This window comes from Nicotiana sylvestris, chromosome 9 (assembly GCF_000393655.2).
Source record: "Nicotiana sylvestris chromosome 9, ASM39365v2, whole genome shotgun sequence".
Classification (NCBI taxonomy): Eukaryota; Viridiplantae; Streptophyta; class Magnoliopsida; order Solanales; family Solanaceae; genus Nicotiana; species Nicotiana sylvestris.
Genome location: NC_091065.1, coordinates 18973551 through 18994691, shown reverse-complemented (window position 1 = coordinate 18994691; position 21141 = coordinate 18973551). Strand labels below are relative to the sequence as shown.

The following is a 21141-nucleotide window of genomic DNA, read 5'->3' as shown; positions in this document are numbered from 1 at the left end:
TGTTCAGCATACAGAGGCAGGTTCTAGCAGTGGAACCATGGCTATGAGAAGTGTTACTCTTGAAGTCCCATAGCCTTTTGAGAAAGACTGGTAGAGCTGATGTTTGGCTCGAGCCTCTAATCGGAGATATTGAGAAGAAGAAGATGGAGAGCCACAACTGCCTGACTCTGATGAATGACATAGTTCATTCTACTTTGAAGGTATTTTTCCTTTACCAACAAGTTTTTTGTTTTTAATCTACAAATCCTCATTTCTATGAGTTGTCTCTGTAGGCTAACCTCATTGGTACAGAATTGATGGGAAGAATTTCCCTTCTGGAAAGAAAAACCCGTGAGTCTGAAAAATCTATCCATGAGGCCGAGGAAATAACCAGGGGAGCCCAGCTTGAAGCAACTAATTGGAAAGAACAGTTTGAGAATGCTTAGGGGACCATAGAGGAGTTGCAAGAAAGTAGAAATCTCCTGGAGCAACAAAAGCGTGGTTTGACTTCTGAACTAGCAACTGCCAAGGCTTCTTCAAGCCAATTTAAAAGAGATAAAGAGCTTTTGGAGTGCTCATTGTTAGAACAATTATCAAAGGCTAGTGAAGAAGTCAGGGAGCTTAAGGCGCTTTTAGCCAAGAAAGAAAAGTATGCAGGAGAATTAGTGCAGAGCTTGACTCAAGCTCAAGCTGACTTACAGACCTCCTCTGACGAGATTCGAGCTTTGAAGAGTTCTCATGCCTCCCTTGAAGCTTCCCTTGATTCCCATTTAGCTGAACACCAAATATTGAAGAACGATCTTGCTATGTGGGAAAGGGAGTATGGACTTCTGGAGGAGAACTTCAACATAGAGGTAAGTTGGGCTTTCCTGAAATCTCGCCGTGATGCTTTGATGGAAGCTGCTCAGAAAAGCTTTGATTTGCAATCTGAATTAGCCAAAGTCTTAGACACTATCGAGAAAAGTCAACAACCTGTTGATACTCCTTCTCCTGCACTTGAAGCTCCTGGAACGGAAGAGCTTTTAAATGAAGAAGTGGCTACTGCAGCAATTGAGGTTGCAATTCCGGCTCCCAAGGGTGAAACTTCTATGACACAGTCCATGGAAATTGAAGCTCCCATGACTCTTGCTTCCCTCGGTGATTTTAACATTTCAAGCCCAATTGAAATTGCTCCTATTACTGTTCCCTCAGAAGTTTTTACCGTGCCTGTGATTGCCCCTGAAAATGAAATTGCAACTTCTGATGTTCCAACCCCTTCAGTGACTAGTTGAATGTATTTCAAACTTTACTGCTGTTTTTGTTTTTGTTTTTATTAATTGGTGATGTTATCCCTTGGAAAGTTTAAGGGATCTTTTGACGAAGTCCCCAGTTATCATAATGGGGCATTTGTAAAAAACAAATATTTTGCTAACTAAGTTTGTACTTAGTCTTTTATATTAAGAGGTTTTATCGGTACTTCTGTATATTTTATTCTTGCCTATTTATCTAGGACTTATAGAATAGCTTAGCATTTTTATCCTTTTAAAATGCTTTATGATTCTTCTCATGGATTATCAACATGAGGCTTATAAAAGAGGGCCCTTTCATTTTATCGACACTTAATGAAGAAGACGTCTCAACTTCATAATGGTGTTATAATATGATGAAAGAAATAGGAATACACATGTTTTGTATGAAACAACTTTGGCAAGTTTTTATTCATGAACTTTAACAAGTGTTTGACTATTACATGTATTACAATACATCTACAACTTTCTCGTAACTGTTTTTCTTGTAACAGATTTGTACATAACATAGAATAAACAAGGTTTTTCTTCATAACCTGTTTCAGTACATAGTCATGACCCTATCTTTATATATTAAGAAGGGTTTGAGAGGTGACTTTGTTTATGAGTTTGAGAGATGACTCTGTTATTCTCATGAATGCTGAAGACTTCGTAACTTTTTCTCAACACTTGTCTCTTTGTGGCCGACTTTTGTTCGATATTCGTATCTGTTTTTCTACACATATCTGTGTATAATATGTAGTCCCCCAAGTGTTTGAGCGGTGAAGTATGAAGCCTCGAGCACTTGTTTATTTCTTTTACTTTGGCCCTCTTCCTGAAATAGAAAAATATACGGGACTCGGAGGTGCGATTATAGATGAAGACTGCCTAACTCGTGTGTATTTCCATCAGATTAATTGTAACCCTGGGCTGGGAAATTAAGAATACTCCATTTTGCCTTGCAGGTTGTGACTCATCATTTGGCACGAGTTAGGGTTTTTGCCTAGCATCTAAAATCGTTAGTAAAACATTAATAATTCGAGAGAGAAATTTTAACATGGTGATACCTGACCGTGGGTACTTTCTCAGAAGTAATATCTCTTTAAATGGACGGCATTCCAATGTGAGGGTAAAACTTTGCCATCCATTGTCTCCAACTCGTATGCTCCTTTTCCCGCAATGTCACGAACTTTGTATGGTCCTTCCCACGTTGAACTTAGCTTTCCTAAATTAGCAGCCTTTGCAGATTGGAACACCTTTTTAAGCACGAAGTCCCCAATTTTGAAAAATCTGAGGCGTGCTTTCCTATTGTAATATCGTTCAATTACTTACTTTTGTGCTGCCATTCTTATCAATGTAGCTTCTCTTCTTCCTTCAAGCAAATCAAGGTTGACCCGCATCTCTTCATCATTAGATTCCTCCGTTTCCCGATCGTACCGTGTGCTTGGTTCACCTATTTCAACTTGAATTAAGGCTTCCGCACCATAAACCATTGAAAATGGTGTTTCTCCAGTGCTTGTTTTTGTCATTGTACGATAAGCCCATAATACTCCAGGTAACACCTCAGGCCAATTACCTTTTGAATCCTGTAACCTCTTCTTCAAGTTGTTGATAATGACTTTGTTAGTGGATTCCGCTTGTCCATTACCCACTGGATGGTATGGCGTAGACGTTATCCTTTTAATCTGCCAACTTCGAAGAAATTCTGTGATTTGAGCTCCTATGAATTGTGGTCCATTGTCACACACAATCTCCTTTGGTGCTCCAAAGCGGCATATTATATTTCGCCATATGAAGTCTTTAACTTCCTTCTCTCGTACCTGTTTAAATGCTCCTGCTTCTACCCATTTAGTGAAATAATCTATGAGTACAAGTAGAAACTTTACCTGACCTTTTGCTTGTGGAAGTGGACCTACGATATCTATTCCCCATTTCATAAAGGGCCACGGGGCTATAACAGGGTGTAGTAACTCAGCTGGTCTGTGCATATTATTGTCGTATCTTTGACATTTATCACATTTGGACACGAAACTGTTTGCCTCTTCTTCCATCTTAGGCCAATAATATCCTGCGCGAATTAATATTCTTACCAGTGACCTCCCCCTGCGTGATTTCCACAATGTCCTTCGTACACTTCTCTCATCACATATTCTGTTTGAGAGGGTCCGAGACATCTTGCTAGTGGTCCACCGAACATCTTTCGATAAAGATTTCCTTGATATAAACAATATCGAGCAGCTTTTTTGCGAAGCGCGTGAGCCTTTCCTTTGTCATTAGGCACGGTACCGTGCTGTAAAAAGGCAACAATTTTGTTTCTCCAATCCCATGTTAAATGATTAAAATTTACCTCATTTTTATCAAGTTCGAGAACGGAATGAAATAAATGTATGACTGAAGCATTTGTATCATTTGCTACGTATGCTGCAGATGCGAGATTAGCTAAAGCATCTGCCTCTACATTCTCATCTCTTGGGATCTGCACTACTTTCCAAGTTTGGAATTGCTTTATTAACTCTCGTACCTTTGCGAGGTATTCTTGCATTCGCGTCTCCCTGGCTGTATAAGTCCCCAGCATTTGATTGACCACGAGTTGAGAATCACTCTTGATTATAATCTGTGTTATGCCGAGTTCTCGTGCCAATTCTAGACCTGCAATTACAGCCTTATACTCTGCTTCATTGTTAGTTATAGAGTGACATTTTATAGCCTGTCTAATAGTCTCACCCATAGGTGGTACGAGGACTATCCCTAGGCCTGCCCCTTTTACATTAGATGAACCATCAGTGAATAAAACCCAAGTCCCCGGGTTTGCACCATTAAAAACTTGTAATTCTTTTTCTACTTCTAAATGCATCCCCTGACTAAAATCAACCACAAAATCAGCTAGTACTTGAGATTTTATAGCGGTCCTGGGTTGATAAATGATTTCGTATTCACTTAGTTCTATAGCCCATTTTGCTAATCTTCCTGAAAGTTCGTGTTTATGCATATTTCGAAGCGGAAAAACAGTAACTACAATAATTGGATGACATTGAAAATAAGGTCTTAATTTTCTAGATGCCATGATCAAAGCTAATGCTAACTTTTCTAGCTGTGGGTATCGTGTCTCAACATCTAATAAGGACTTACTTACATAATAAATAAGAGATTGTTTACCTTGGTCCTCACGGACTAAAACAGCACTTACCGCAACTTCAGATACAACCAGATAGATGAGAAGCTTTTCCCCCACCTTTGGTTTTGCCAATAATGGTGGTTTTGACAAATAAGCTTTCAAATTTCTAAGGGCTTGTTGACAATCTTCATTCCATTCAAAATGATCTTGCTTTTTGAGTGCAGAGAAAAACTTAAAACACTTTTCTGAGGATTTGGAAATAAATCTCCCCAAAGCTGCAATTCTTCCCGTTAATCTTTGGACTTCCTTTTTATTAGTAAGGATATCAAGGATTTCTTCTATTGCTTTGATCTGAGAAGGATTTACCTCAATACCGCGGTTAGAAACAAGAAAACCCAAAAACTTACCTGATGCAACTCCAAATGCACATTTTTCTAGGTTGAGTTTCATATTAAATTTTCGCAAAATTTCAAATGTAACAGATTGATGAGAAATATGATCATGAAACTGCTGGGTTTTGATGAGCATATCGTCTATATATACCTCCATTGTCTTCCCTAAATGTTCTTGGAGCATTTTGGTGACCAACCTTTGATAGGTTGCCCCAGCATTTTTGAAACCAAATGGCATTACTTTATAACAGTAAGTCCCCCTATCTGTGATGAACGAAGTTTTTTCTTCATCACTAGGATCCATTTTAATTTGATTATATCCCGAATATGCATCTAAAAAGCTTAAAAGTTCATGACCTGCGGTTGCATAAATTAGTTGGTCTATATGCGGTAAAGGAAAAGAATCTTTTGGACAGGCTTTGTTTAGATCGGTATAATCCACACAAACGTGCCACTTACCATTTTTCTTGGGTACGACCACCGTGTTAGCTAACCAATTAGGATACTTTACCTCGCGGATCGACCCGATTTTTAATAATTTTTGGACCTCATCCTGAATCACCTGGTTCTTGAAAGCACCTTACTTTCTTTTCTTTTGCTTTATTGGTGTGAAAGAGGGGTCCTCATTGAGTTTGTGAGTCATCACATCCGGTGGTATCCCTGTCATATCAGTGTGGGACTAAGCAAAGCAGTCTACGTTAGCTTTTAAAAATTCAATTATCATACCTCGCATGTCTGAGCTTAAATTGGCTCCGACATAAACCTTCCGTTCAGGCCATTGCTCAAATAATATCACTGCCTCGAGCTCTTCAATTGTTATTTTGATGCTTTCATTTTCTCCAGGTTCCTGAATTGTATCAGGCCTCGAGTCCAAATCTGTCTTTTCTTGTTCAGCTGAAGTTTGATCTTTTACACCTTCAACTGTTTTCTGTAATTGCTATTTTTCTTTATTTACGGTGCTCGTACCTGTTACAGCGTTGATACTTCTAGCTGTCTGCTGATCCCCACGAATTTGGCAAATTCCCCATGGTGATGGGAATTTAATAACTTGATGTAGAGTTGATGGGACAACATCCATATCATGTATCCATGGTCTCCCCATGATCATATTGTAGGCCATTTCCATATCAACTACCTGAAATTTAGTTTCTTTAACAACACCTGTAGCAAAAGTTGTTAGAATTACCTCTCCTTTTATTACCACACTTGAATTGTCGAAGCCTGACAAGGTGTGCGCCTTGGGTATCACTTTGTCTTCAGCTTGCATTTCACGTAATACCCTTAGTAGTATAATATTTACGGAACTCCCTGGATCAATCAAAACTCGTTTTACATTAGTATCATGTACAAGTAAAGATATTACCAGAGCGTCATTATGTGGAGTTATCGTTCCTTCGGTATCTGCATCATCGAACGAAATACTTTCATTTTCTAAAACCTGCCGCACCCGTTTCCCGTGTGTAATTGTTACCTTAGAAACTTTGTTGGAGGCTGTGTAGGTTATGCCGTGAATATCTTCTCCCCCACTTATCACATTCACTGTTCTCTTGGGTGAAGGAGGCTTTGGTGGTTCTTGCCTATTTTTCATATAGGCTTGTTTTCGTTTTTCACTAAATAACTCAGTGAGGTACCCTTGCTTCAATAGATGATCCACTTCACTCTGCAAGAATCTACATTCTGAAGTTTTGTGCCCGTGATCATTGTGGAATTCGCACCAATGATCTGGATTGCGTCTATTTGGATTTGACCGCATCTCTTTTGGCCACCGTACCTTATCTCCTATGCTTCTCAAAACAGCCACGAGCTCGGAGGTAGAGACATTAAAATTATATCCGCCGAATCGTGCCTTTAAACTTCTGTCATCATCTCGTGACTCTTGTCTGTTGCGATCATTCTTGAATTTCAAAGAAGAACCAGAGTCCCTATTCCTCGATTTTTGATCATATTGTTGGCTATCTTGTTTTGACCGTGGGTCTTTTCCTGCAGGTCCCATATATGGATCGTACCTGTTTTTGCCTGATCTTTTTTCGGTTTCTAATCTTCTGGAACCACCCCTTTCTTCATGATGAAACTTATGTACGGTATCTTCTTCAATTCGCAGCTTCGTACTATACCTGTTGTAAACATCATTCCACGTGGTTAAAGGAAATTCTCGAAGGCTTTCTTTGAGTCGTCTCGTGGCTTCAGAACTTTTGTCATTTAAATTACTTACAAAGGCTATTGCAACCCAGTTGTCAGGCACACGTGGTAGAGTCATTCTTTCACGCTGGAATCTATCAACAAAATCTCTAAGCAACTCCGAATCCCCTTGTTTGATTTTGAAAATATCTTCCATTCTTTTCTCAACCTTTTGTGCTCCCGAATGTGCTTTAACAAAAGAATCTGCAAGCTCAACAAAAGAATTTATAGAATTTTCAGATAAAAGAGAATACCAGGTTAATGCACCCTTGGTGAGTGTTTCTCCAAATTTCTTGACCAGTACTGATTCAATTTCTTGTTTGGTCGAGTCGTTGCCTTTCACGCCTGTTGTAAATGCAGTCACGTGGTCACGTGGGTCTGTAGTACCATCATATTTCAGGATGTCAGGCATTTTGAACTTTTTCGGAATTGGAAGGGGAGCAGCACTTGGCTTCCAAGGTTGTTGTGAGTATTTGTCCATGTCTACTCCTTTTATTACAGGCGGAACTCCAGGGATTTGCTCAATACGCTCATTTTGTTCCTTAATCTGTTTCTGCAAGGTTAGTACTAAATTTTGCAAATAGGAATTATTTGAATTACCTTGTCCCCCTTCCTGTGGTTCACTGGTGGTTCCTCCATTTCCAAAATTAACAAGACTACAACGGGGATTCTCCAATGTATTATTATTAGGAGTTGGTGTGGATGGTGCAGCAGGCAATCGACTAACTAGAGCCTGAAGAGCTTTGCCGACCTGTGCATCAATTAGCTTTTGTAAAGCTTCATTTGTACCTCCTTCAAAATGTTCAGATTGTTCTTGTTGATCAGCACGGGATTCAGTAACAGGAGTGCCTTCACGAGATTGACGTGGTGAATCTGGAGGGGAGGGAACCACGTCACTTTGATTTTGATGGATTTGATTTTCATGGTTTCCCAATGTGTTATTACTGTTATTGTCGGTGTTGTTGTTTGACATGGTGATAACAATGGACAAGATATAGCTTAAAAGAAAAGATTATCAGATTTCCGGTAACGAAACCAATTTGTTTAACCAAAAATCTGAGTCTTTGGTCAAAGCTAAAAAGAAATTCGGGTTACTGATAATCAGAAGACGAAAATAAAATATTTTTGAGAATGATGGTAAAGTTGTAAATAGTTTTGTATTTCAGTAAGATCTCAATAGTATTTCGTGTCCCTACAGATGTTGAGTCCTTCTCCTTTTATAGTTGATTCTAGGAGAAGATGTAATGCCTTTGTCTTAATGAGGCAATTATGAGCAATAAATGACATTAAAAGAAACGTTACACAATCATTTCTATTTAATTCAAATATTCTAACGTATTTGATATTTAATGTTGTATTTAGACTCTTTTACGTCATCAGATTCGTATCTTCAACTTCTTCCGATCTTCGGTCTTTAAATGACTCGAATATGTACGAGACTCGTACCTATTTTAGTAACGGTCCACACCTATGTTGCGTTCTTTTTCCCTTATCTGTTGTCGCCCGTGCCTCTTGGCTATTTATTGTGTTTTGACCATTTGACCAGTCCACGTGTCATGCCACGTCACCTACAATGTAAATTCAGTTTTTTCCAATACAAAGACAAGTGGCAATAAAAACATATATCAAAAAACGGAAGGAAATTCCAAAATAAGATTGAACTATGAACTTGGGCTAAATTGGCTGTGGATTAGAAGGCAAACATATGAACTGTGTGGCAACTTATTGAGAGAGAACATACCAACAAGCGAAAGTTTACTGTGAGTTAAGCAAAGCCCAGATTTAGAAAATGGTTGGTTGAATCAGGACCTCGGACCAAAGCTGCATGTCAACAACAACAAACCAAGGGAATTCTCACAAGTAGGATCTGAAGAGGGTAGTGTGTACACAGACCTTACCCCTACCCTAAGAGGATAAAGAGATTGTTTTCGATAGAAAAATTTGTAGCATCTAAAACACAGTGGACAGAGTAGTATGAGATGTTTATTAAGCATTTCGAATGATTTGTTAATAAAGCTAAAATTTTCTCAGATCATAAAGGTAAATAGGTCATAGACTATCCAACAATTTTCTGCCATCTAAAGGTATTTTCATATAAATAGAAAGAGGGTACATCAACTTCAGTTTCTTGGAGAAAACTAGGAGTACACGAATAGAAAAAGGGTTCAACAATTGCAGTTTCTTGGAGAAAACCAGATAAATGGAAGGGAGGGTACATCAATTTCAGTTTCTTTAAGAAAACAAGATAATAAACATAAACATGAGCTAGGCTGTAAATGAGTTCAAAACGGGAAACCAAGCTCTATGTTAGTATGTGAAGTGAAGAAATTGTAGTCATGGTGGTGAAAGGAAAGCTGCTTCAGCCATGAATCTGCAGCACTCTGAAGATCATTCAGTTTTTCATAATCTTGTGCATCAGAGTTTATCCATATATCATTTTGCATCCTGTATGCAGCTAATCCAAATGGACTAAGACGAATCCTGCTATCAAAATTCTCTTCTACAGCATCTGAAACATAAAGCAAAGGACTCAGTCAGGTGGGTGCAACTAAAGATAGCTAGTACATGTTATTTTATCAGCTTATTGTTTATAAATTTGTAGAAAAGTTACTTTAGGAACTTTAATTGTATTTACACTACATTGTCATGAAGGTAATACGAGCGTAGTGTAAGCCCAAGGGTGTGACCTAGTGGTCAATAAAGTGGATAAAAATCAAGAGACCAAAAATATTAAGTGACCTTTCCTATTTGTTTAAGCCTTAGTGGTCAAAGTTATTTGATATTTTACTGGTGGGAGACATGGGCAGATCTACATGGAGTGTTATGGGTGCTTAAGTACCCGTTATCTTTGACCAAATTTAATAGATTTACATAGGCAATTATCAAAAAATTTAGGTACCTATTAAGTAAGACCAACAACTAAACTCCTTTTCCCTCCTCTTTTGATTTTTTTTTTTTTGGCAAGCACCCATCAGGAGCGGCTCTAATGTTATAGATAATAAGGCATGTGTCTTAGGCCCCCAAATTTGAGGTGCCCATTTTCTAGAAATAATAGGCTAATAGGTATTTTTATTTTTAAAAAAAAATGTAATACTTTTAGTACAAAAGTAGATTTTTTCATATAAAAGGTAAGAAATTTTTTAGGTATGTGAACTTTTAGACGTCACAATAAACTTTAATTTTAGGCCACATATGTGCTCAAGCTGCTCCTGACACCCATAACTTTAAAATCTTGGATCCATCGTTGGTGAGAGATATTAAGTATTCGATTTTAATATTCGATGAAATATAGAGATGCATACAAACCGAATGAATGGAGAGTAATGTAGAGAGTACATACCTTGGAAAGATGATGACAATGTGTGATAAGTAAGAAAGCTTGCGGAAACATTTTTAACAATTCGTTTCATTGGAACATGGTAAATTGGATACCTAATAATGACGCAAGGCAATAACTTAAATGTGTAAATAAACAAATAAATAAACATGACGAAGAAATCATTTCTTTTATCATATTTCACTAGAGCTATATCAATTTATAAAAACATAAGAATAAGAAGAAAAATATTTACCAAGCAACAGCCATCCAACTTGCAGCAGACAAGTCAGTGCTCTTTAGTGTAGCGAGTCCAGGATAATTCTGAGATAATTCAAAGATCTACAGCAGCCAATAACTATATTAGCTTGTAACTTGGGATTAATAAAATTTTCGTGCCATAAAAAAGCTGTGAAATATTAATACAATAAATGTATACTCCTATATTGCCTTTGGCATTTTTGGACTGACAGAAATTTCAATCTGTTCAACCAGAAGTAGGATACTGCTTCAATGACAAAAATTCTCTCCAACTGTGTTGAATTATCATCTGTCTAGATAATCGCACTTCTAAACCTTACCCCTATACAACAACAACAACCCAGTGTAATCTCACTAGTATGGTCTGGGGAGGGTAGTGTGTACGCAAACCTTACCCCTACCCTGGGTAGAGAAGTTGTTTCCGATAGACCCTCGGGCATCCTTTCCGACAAGAACTCCCCACCTTGCTCTTGGGGTAACTCGAACTCACAATCTCTCGATTGGAAGTGGAGAATGCTTACCATCAGAGCAACCCCTCTTATCTAAACCTTACCCCTATACTACATCAATTTTAGCTTGACCCGCTTAATGAAAGTTTCTTTAAAAGGAAAAGAGTCAAGTTTTTTCATGTAGTAATGGAAGTTGAGCAATTTGGTCTACTATTACCAAGCCCCCCCCCCCCCCCCCACACACACACACACAAAAAAAAAAAAAAACCCAGCCCCGCTGCTAGGAAACAATCTCGTTTTGGCCCTTGACCCCTGACAGAATTTATATCTGAGGGTAGTTTTAAATTCTAATTATAAGTTGGGAAAATTTTGGATCTTTTTTTCTCAAAAAATTTGAATTTATGTAGTGCCGGGCTCCACTACTGGCAAGGGAAAAATGAGACAATTTGGTATGGGTGTGAATGAACTAGAAGTGTAATGAAAGGCAAAATTAAGTCAACTTTGAAGTTATAAGGGCTGATCTCATTTCCTCTTTATTTTATTTTTTTTCTCCGCGCGCATATGTGCATCATTCTTTTGGACCCTTTTTTTTGTTTGCGCGCGTGTGTTCTTCTTTAATTTCCGTTAAACACAACACCAATGGGACCTTTAATAATAAATCAATAAAGAATCTTATCATCTGTTAGGTGGGTCAGTCGACCGATTGAGTTGGGTTGGGCGACTGGGCAAGGTGGGCTGAGTGACATTGATCAGAAATTTCATGGGTGACTATACGGAAAACTTATTTCTCTACAATAGTTGTGATGACCCGATAGGTCATCTTATGTTTTAGAACTTAATTCTGCTTAAATACCTCATATTATCCCTCCTCGATTTGCGTGTGTGATCCTGGTATTTTTTCGAAAAGCGTTTATGTTAAAAACTGAAAAATATGAAATTTTTGCCTTAAAATTCATTTGAGTAACGTTTTGAACAAACGGATCCGGATTCGTGTTTTGATAGTCCCGATAGGTCCGTATCGTGATTTGGAACTTGGGAGTATGCCCGGAATCAAATTCGAAAGTCCCTAACCCAAGTTATCGCACTTTGTTGAAATTTGAAAATTTAAAAGTTTAATGACTTTGAAAGTTTGATCAATGTTTGACTTTATTGATATCGGGTTCGTATTTTGGTTCTAGAACCTGATATAGGTTTACTACTATATTTATGACTAGCCTGTCAAATTTGGTGAAAAACGAAGTTGGTTTGACGTGATTCGGACGTCCGATTGTGAAAATAGAAGTTCATGAGTTTTCTAAAAAAATTCCTTTGATTTGATGCTCAATTCGTAGTTCTAGGTGTTATTTTGGCAATTTGATAGCGCGAGCAAGTTCGTATGATATTTTTAGATTGGTGTGCATAGTTGGTTTAGAGCCCCGCGGGCTCGGGTGAGTTTCGGATAGGCTACTGAGTGAATTTGAACTTAGAAACATTGCTGATGTGCTTCAATTCTGGTGCAGGCCTCAGACCTCGCAATTGCAAGGTGAGGCTTTGCATTTGCGACCTCTGATAGGTTCGCATTTGCGAGCAACTCCTCGCATTTGCAAAGAGTAGCTGGGACACCTCAAGTTCGCATTTGCGAACAGTACTCCGTTTTTACGAAGTGGGACTAGGTGAGGCTTGATCGCATTTGCGATCAATTTGGTTGCAATTGCGGAAGATCAATGTTCGCATTTGCGAACAAATTCTCGCAAATGCGATGACAGCAGAAATGGGAGGACTTCGCATTGCGACTGTTTCTTCACATTTGCGGAATACGATATCTGCGACTGATCAAATAGCTAAAAAAGAGGGGATTTTCTCTCATTCTTCAAATTTTCAAAACAAGAAAACCCTAGGCGATTTTTCCAAGCACCCTTCTTCCCCAAATCATTGGTAGTGATTCTAACCTATTTTCTTTCAATCGTTCATTACATTTACATGTTTTCAACCAAAAATCTAGTATTTTCATGGTAGAAATTGGGAGTTTGTGTAGAATTAGAGATTTTTGTAAAATTGGGATTTAGACCTCAATTTGAGGTAGGATTCCAAAATAAATTACATAACCGGGCTCGGGGGTGAATGGATAATCGAGTCTTGGTCTGAATTTCGGGTTTGGACCAAGCGGGCCTGGGAGTTGACTTTTTCAATAATGACCTAGATTGAATCCTTTGCAATTGTGGGTAGTTCCTAAGGCTTAATTTGAATCGTTTGGTCGGTAATTTCCTAGATTCTATTCGTTCAGAGGCTTTTTTGAAAGGTAAAGTTGTGGTTGAGCTTTGAATTAATACTTGGAGCGAGATAAGTGTCGTGGTTAACCTTTACTTGAGGGATTAGGATTTGTTTGTCTATTTGCTGCATGTTTAGATATTGGGTACAACGTATATGTGAGGTGACGAGTACTTATACGTTGTTTTCGGGTTAAAGCATGCGGGTGGGACTTGTTCCTTGTAATTATTGCTTACTTTGATCATGTTATCCATTCTTAGACTAGTTACTTGTTAAATTGATTGTTCTTACTGCATTTATGAGCTTTTGTGATAATTAAGTATTGTTTCTAAAGTTGAGTTGGTATTGTGGAACCATTGTTGAAGTAAGGCTTGTTCTTGTTGATCCTACCTCCCTGTTATTACTTGTTCATTGTTCTATGGGGAGATTGTTAATGCACAAAGGGTAATGCCATGCTGTATTATGAGTGTTAATGCACGAAGGGTGATGTCGTGCCATATTGTGAGTGTTAATGCACGAAAGGTGATGTCGTGTCATGTTTTGAGAGTTAATGCACGAAGGGTGATGTCGTGTCATATTATAAGTATTAATGCACGGAGGGTGATGTCGTGTCATATTTTGAAAGTTAATGCACGAAGGGTGATGTAGTGCCGTATCTATTGATTTATATAGAAAGTGAGAGTAAAAGCACGAAGGGTGGTGTCGTGCAGTATTATGGTTTCATTGTGAAGTTGAGAGTAAAAACACGAAGGGTGATGCCGTGTAGTTTTTTTCATTGTGCTTATTTGTTTTTACTGGTTAAAGGTATATTGACTATTCTGGTTATCATATCCTGCTGTATTTCTCGTATCTTGTACCCCCTTTAGCATGTCCCCCTCCCAATAGTACATGCTTAGCCTTTATTTATTGTTATCTTGCACGTATACTGTTATCTACATTGGTTTATTACGTGGGTGACTTGTCATAGCCTCGTCACTACTTCGTCTAGGTTAGGCTCGATACTTACGGAGTATATGGGGTCGGTTGTACTCATACTACACTCTAAACTTCTTGTGCAGACTTTGGTACCGGCCATAGTTGTTCGTGAGGCGTAGCAGCTTGGATTTGCTCATTGGAGACTCGGGGTAGATCTGCTGGCATCCGCAAACCTTGAAGTCCCCTTCTATTTTTCCTATTTTACTGTCTCTTTTCATTCAAAACAGTTGTATTTCTTTCAGACTCTGTTTGTAGAAAATTCTAGAAGCTTGTGAGTTGTGACTCCAGATCCGGATTGTATTAAATTTTATGGGATTTTATGTTATTCCGTACTCAGTTTTAGCTTCTTTTGGCTTAATTGATCCTGTTATTGAAATTGACTAAAATTGGCTTAAGAAATCCTCTAACGTTTGCTTGCCTAGCAAGTGAAATGTTAGGCACCATCATGATTCCGAAGATGGAAAATTCCGAATCGTAACAATAGTCCATGCAGAACTTATGGCATAACTATTTACTACCATGGCTATAACTACCACTTGAAAGTAACCTCTGTCCACTTGAAATGGAGATAAACTCACATGCACTATTCCATGGACCATATAAAGGGCCAACTAAATTTGCTCTGATCTAGTGTGCACTCGCTCCGGTATGGGTTCACTCAGCAAAAAGCGGTACTAAATTATTAATGAGATAGATACGATCAATTCATTTTAACTAAAAAGAAATACTCACGACACCTAAGTAATGATGTTTTTTTTTTAAAAGTTAATATTTATAAATTTCATGCGATAGAATAATTGTGTGTAGGAAATTCTGGGTCAACTCATAAGGAGTGCTTTAAGGCCCAATAAGGTTATTAGTTAACCTTGATATTCCTATATAAGTACACATAAAATGTACAACTAAGAATACATGCAGTATTTTCCTTCGCCTAGTTTTCTCCTAAAAAATCAAACTAAAATTTAGAATGTGGAATAAGGGTTGTTCCATAATAACGTGACAACCACCACCGACCAATAATTCCAGCTGCGATTCCTTTCAGATTTCCGCTTTCGCTTCACAAAAAATAAGTAAGTTCTTGTTTTACGATTTACGCCCTATCTAATGTGTTTAGATTATCGCGTTCCAACATTGTGCAACCAGCATAATAATCAGTTTTACAATCAAGAATTATTGATTTGTAATTGCAGTAGTAGTTAGAGCATCAACTTTGTGTACCTTGTCTGCAAAGGGAATTCTCCAATATGGAGTGCATATCTCAGAATACTGAAAATAGAGATAGCCCAAGCGATCTCTTGAAACCTCCAGCTGATCAAGACATGAATCTGCAGAAATGGAGTTATTACTTAAAGACCTTGAGAGCTTGTCCGTACTGTCACTTGCATCACTCCAAGACTCCATCTCAAAATCAGTGCCATCTACTTCATCTCCAGATGAGTTTCTGCATAAAGTACAAGCGATCGTCAAATACTCATTCTATCCCAATTTATGCGGTCGTATTTGAGTCGATACGAATTTTAAGAAAGAAAAGTAACTTTTGTAAATGTAAAGTTAAATTATAAGTTATCTCATTTAGGTAAAATAGAAAATAAAGTTAATTTTTTTCTAAATACGGAAGTATGTCATTTTTTCCGACATATTAAAAAAGATAGTATGACACATAAATTGAGATGGAGAGCGTACTTTTTTCAAAATTTACTTTAGTTATTATTCTTGATAATAATAACAACTTTTGGTCCTTCCAAAATTGGTAAATTCGGATTTTGGTCCTTGTGAAAATGTGTATTTATTGTCTGTTTTGTAGAAATACATTATATTTGGATTATTTTTAGAACTATATTACCGTCAAATATGAAATAACACTATATATAAATTTAACATAACCCGTAAGTAATTAAGTAGTGGAACCATCATAATAAATTTGTAAATATTCACAAGCAACGGGATCAAAAGTTTACATTTCAATTCATTGAAGGTTAAATGTGTTTAGTCAGATATTACAAGGACTAAAACCAGAATTTACCAATAACTGAAGGATCAAAAGTGCTTACCCTATTATTAAAGTAAAACATAAAAGCGGATAATAGAAGAGAATGATGTCAAAAAAACTGCTTAGGGTTGAATTAGAGTAAGAATGAATATCACGTTGTCCTTCTTTAGGTGAAAATATTGGATAGTCACAAAGTAATTTATTCTTAAAAACATGGTAAATGACTTGTTATTGCTGGTAAAATGACAGAGAAATTGAAAGAATCTTTTATACAGCTTGCGCATAAAATTTAAAGTTCATCTATGTATGATAATGTCAGTACTATTTGGAGAATCCAACAACTTTTATTTACACTTTTTAAAACATTGTAATTATATCAAATAAAATATATGGTCTATAAGATTATTTTTTTTAGTTTTAAATATATATATATATAATTTATTTTAAAATTTAAAAATCAATATCTAAATTTCATCACTACAAATGAAATACCGCAACCCTCATACTCGCTAAGGTTTTAAAAGATATTTGTTTTGATAAAATGAATAGTGTGGTAGGAGCTAGAAATGGAAGAAATGATAGTGGCCAAGAGGGATGGCACCCAATTGAAAAGGGGAGAAAAAGAAAGTAAAAGACGATGCAAGTTGTATACTTTGTGGCAGATATTCTAGGAACTACTTAGGAACGATTAATATTAATATGTAATAATAATTTATAAAAGGTAAAATTGAGGAGATAGTTAAATTTCAGTGAAGCTACTCTCATGTGCAGAGTTTGAAACTTTGATTGCATCTCCTTGTATTATATAAAATGACCACACAAGAATAGAGTAATTAAATAAGATTAGCAACTTATTAAATATGATAAATAAGATAACATAAAGATGAAATCGAAATTTTGGCTTTGATTTTCAAACTGGTGAAAGAAGAGATCAAAGTCGACAGCGCAAATTATATCTATCAAAAACGGTTGAATTACCCCTAACAGAGAGACTTAATTCTGTGAGATGTTCGAACTAATAGCATATTAGCATGCATAGTCATAAAACAAAAAAAAATAGATGCAACCTACTCTTGTATGATAATATTAACCTAATGTCACTGGTATATACGAGGTATGTATGGTACTTTTGTGATAATTTTCTATCCGTAAGATATATAAATACTAGTATTATTTATCTGTCTAACAATTTCTCTTAGGGGTTTATATATGCTGATCATAATTGTTGTTATAATTAATATTGAGAAGTTTGATCGAAAAATATATATACTTCTATTGAAAAAAGAGGGTCCAAAAGTACTCAAAAGGGAGTCTAGGGGGTACAATTAAAAAAAACACATGATTTTATGTAAACCGATGGGTTTAGCAAGGAAAAATCAAAAAAACAAAAAGGGTATTGTGCAAATTGCAAAGGAAACATGCAGGAGGGACTTGAAATAAAGTCTTAGCACATCCAAATATGTTTGTGTTTGGTTCAAATCCAGGATATAACCAGGATTAAAACCTGAATTACTTATCTCATCTTCTATGCAGGATAAATTATACCATGATTTTCATTTAAATAATATCAACTTGAGCTACTACCTAATTTAATCTCCAAAAATTTTAACGAGATAATTCACATATAAGACTTTATATTTGCCACAAATGAAAATAGGAAAAGAGAAATAAATGTATTTTTAACTATACCTCGGTGTAGAAGGTGACCTGATTGTGTAAATCTGAATTGCAGATAAATAAGGAGCATAATATTGTACAACAGTCTCATCTTTTAAAGAAATAGGAGCACCAACACCATATGCACTCCATTCTTCATAACAATCCCACAAATCTCCAAGTGTGAAATATTCATCACCATTTGGATTCCACGTGCTACTTTGATCATCCATGTTACTCTAAAATATTTAGCACAAAAAAATAGTAAAAATAAAACTAAAAAAGAAAGTAAGAGACATAACGAACAAAAAGAGAAAAAGAACATCGTAAAAATTACGAGAAAATAATTAAATAACAATTTAAAAGAAAACAAAACAAGAATTCTCAACAATGACACTGTCGTAGATCAATTGAAAAGGACATATGTGGTAGCACATTTGTTTTCGACAATAAAAAGTTACCGGTTCAATTCGTGTTATCCCAATAAAAATTAAAACATTTTTCTCAGTAAAACGTATTCTCCTCAATAAAAAAATATTTTTTGGAAAAAATTAAAAAATTTGGCCGTAATAGGAAAAAATGTGAGACCATTCTGCAGATTTAGAAATTAAAATAAAAAGGCTGATGTTTTGATAGGAAACAAGTTGTTGATCAGAGGTTGTAGCATTGGAAAATTCACCAGAAAACAGGAGAAGAAACTAATTAAGAAAATGTTCAATTTTCAAACAGAATTCTGGAAAAAAAACGTCTATATATAATTTTTTCTGATAAAAAAAAAGAAAATTTGAATTTCTTGACAAATCATATATCTCTATGAATACAGTAGAAATAGAAAAACACAAGTAGTCAAAACAAGTTTTTTATGTAAAAAATTCTGGGAAAGTACAGAAACATGAATGGATAAAATGGATTCAAAAAATAAAAATTAATTCCAAAACTAAAGCACAAAGATTTATTACAAAAAAATAAAATAAAAAATAGTTACCCTTGGTAGAGGTTTTGAAGGGACAATGGGTGTCACAGATTGAAGGAAACTCTGGAGATTTGATCTTCTTGTTGACAAGAAATCAAGTGAAAAAGGTGGCATTTTGATATATCACCACAAAAACAAGAAAATTTGCTTTTCTCTTTGTTTTTTCAACTCTAAATCAGTAAGCAACTAGTGATAAATATTCACTAGCCTTTACTATAAATAATGCTAGTGTTTGAAGATTCATATAATCTCAAGAGACTTTTATGCCAGAGTTGGATAAGAATAATAAATTTAAGATTAATTAGAGTTGACAAAGAGAACAAAATCTAAATTTTCACTACCTTCACTAGCTATCATTCTACAAATGTTTTAGAGTAAGCTATAGAAGTAAATTCTTGATTGTACAAGAAAGAATGACGGCAAAGAATAGTCATTTAACATGAAAAAAAGGAAAAAAAAGGGGAAAGAAATAGAGTAAAAGAGTTGCTAGAATAAGAAAAATAATTAAGAAAATGGAAATGAAAAGGATCAAAGAAGAAAAAGGACAAAAGGAAAATAATTAAGTGGAAAGGATATAACGGAGAAACATTAATGGTAACAATTAATAAACTCATGTAACTAATTTTTTTTCTATCAATAGTTAAATGCTAGCATTAACTGATTTCCTTTTAAAGACCCTTGAATTAGTTTCTTAGGATTCTTTATTTGTTGATAAGATACAGATGAAATAGGCAATTCTCATCCTATTTATATATTGTTTACAACAAAGAAGGAAGAATATAAAAGAAAGCTAATGTGGAAAAAACGTAAAAACATGAGCAAAGTGAGAAGATGGTGACCAATTTGAAAACTTGTCCATATATTTAACAATACTCCTCTTTTTTATCCTTAATCAAATGTCTTGAATTTAAACTCAGAATATAAAGTCGTCTTTGTTAGAAATCGCTTTACTTTCAATATAAGATTTTCCTGCACGAATTCTGACTTAATTGGGTCCGACAACGAGCAGTGTGGAGCTACATAGCTCCAAGGGTTGTCGTTCTCCAGAAAAATATATTGTTTAAATAGGTGAATTTTTTTTTTTATTATATATACAATATACTGAATCCCTTTAACTTTTTTAGCTATTTACTTCTTTAAAATTTTACACTTCTTAGTGAAAATTCTGCCTTCACTGATGACCGCAAGTACGAAACACAACAAAAGAAAATGGTGACAAAGAAAGGACACAAAAATTTAAAGAGAAAACAAGGGGTGGAGAAGTCGAGTAGCTACATAAACACTTGCATAAAAAACAAGTCAAAAAAGTTGTCAAGATGACGTGAGAAATAGAGTGTTAGGAGTTAGGACAATAGTTGCCAACTTACAATATGACAATAGTTTGCTTCACCATGTGTCTTCCAAGTCCTACAAAGTGATCTTTAGAGGGAACCCTTTGATTTTTGTTTTGTACACAATGTAAGTATGTAAAACCTGGAAGAAATTGTTAGATCGAAAGGGGTGATTGATAGAAATGACCGTAAGGAGGCGGTCTTAGCGGAATGTCCTCAAAATAGGCGATATTTTAAAAAATGGCTCCAGACCTACATACAATTATTTTTTTCCAGTATTTTTCTACCGAATTGATAGAGTTTATGCTATATTTACTCTATCTATTTGTTAAGTTATTTATTAAAGTTTATCATATTGACATGATTTTGCTCTTTAGGAATTTCTCTACCAGATTGATAGAGTTCATGCTATATTTACTATACCTATCTATTAAGTTGTTCATTACAGTCTACCTGATTGACATATTTTTTAGTGTTATTTTAACAAAGTGTTGTTCGAATTTGTAATTTTAATTTCGATCAGACAATCCATAATCTATTTCAAATGATCTCAAATTTGAAATAAAACTTTCAAATACCAACACATACAATCCTCAATCACTAATTTAGTTAAAAAAACACTAAATCAAAAAGACCATTTTTTTCTTCCTCACACTTTCTAAGGTCCAATAATGAAGTTTTGAGCTTTTTACGGTAAATCATAAATCGGTGTTTGAACAAAATATTTTGCATAAATTATCAATATTCAAACAATTTAACGTTAAATTAATCTTCTATTTTTCACCACCAAATTAGAATTTCAAGCTTTTAAGTATTAAAGAACTATGGTTGAATAAAAACACAGGGACTTCTTGCTAAGACCGTAAAAACGGAGTCATTTCGCTAACACCAATCTTATTGGGGGACATATCGTGTAATTTCTTGGATAATCTTATTTCTCATGATATCCTTGATGGATATAATCCACACAAGTTCACTAAGGTCTCATTTTACACAAGTTCAAGAGCAGTGTTA

At 35.7% G+C, this 21141-nt stretch overlaps 1 protein-coding gene across 2 annotated transcripts; it reads right to left on the bottom strand.

Moving 5' to 3' along the window:
* Nucleotides 1–9006: 9006 nt before the first annotated feature.
* On the bottom strand, nt 9007–19194 carry LOC104214090 (uncharacterized). Of its 2 annotated transcripts, none has more exons than XM_009763706.2 (6): nt 19138–19194; nt 17857–18062; nt 15396–15618; nt 10502–10587; nt 10270–10361; nt 9007–9438 (listed from the first exon to the last, which is right to left on the bottom strand). In XM_009763706.2, the coding sequence occupies exons 2-6, from the start codon at nt 18054–18056 to the stop codon at nt 9212–9214; spliced, it is 828 nt and encodes a 275-aa protein (XP_009762008.1). In that variant the 5' UTR covers nt 18057–18062; nt 19138–19194; the 3' UTR covers nt 9007–9211. The 2 variants fall into 2 exon arrangements, with proteins under 2 accessions (XP_009762008.1, XP_009762007.1); XM_009763705.2 differs by lacking the exon at nt 19138–19194 and adding an exon at nt 18809–19005.
* Between the last annotated feature and the right edge of the window lie 1947 nt (nt 19195–21141).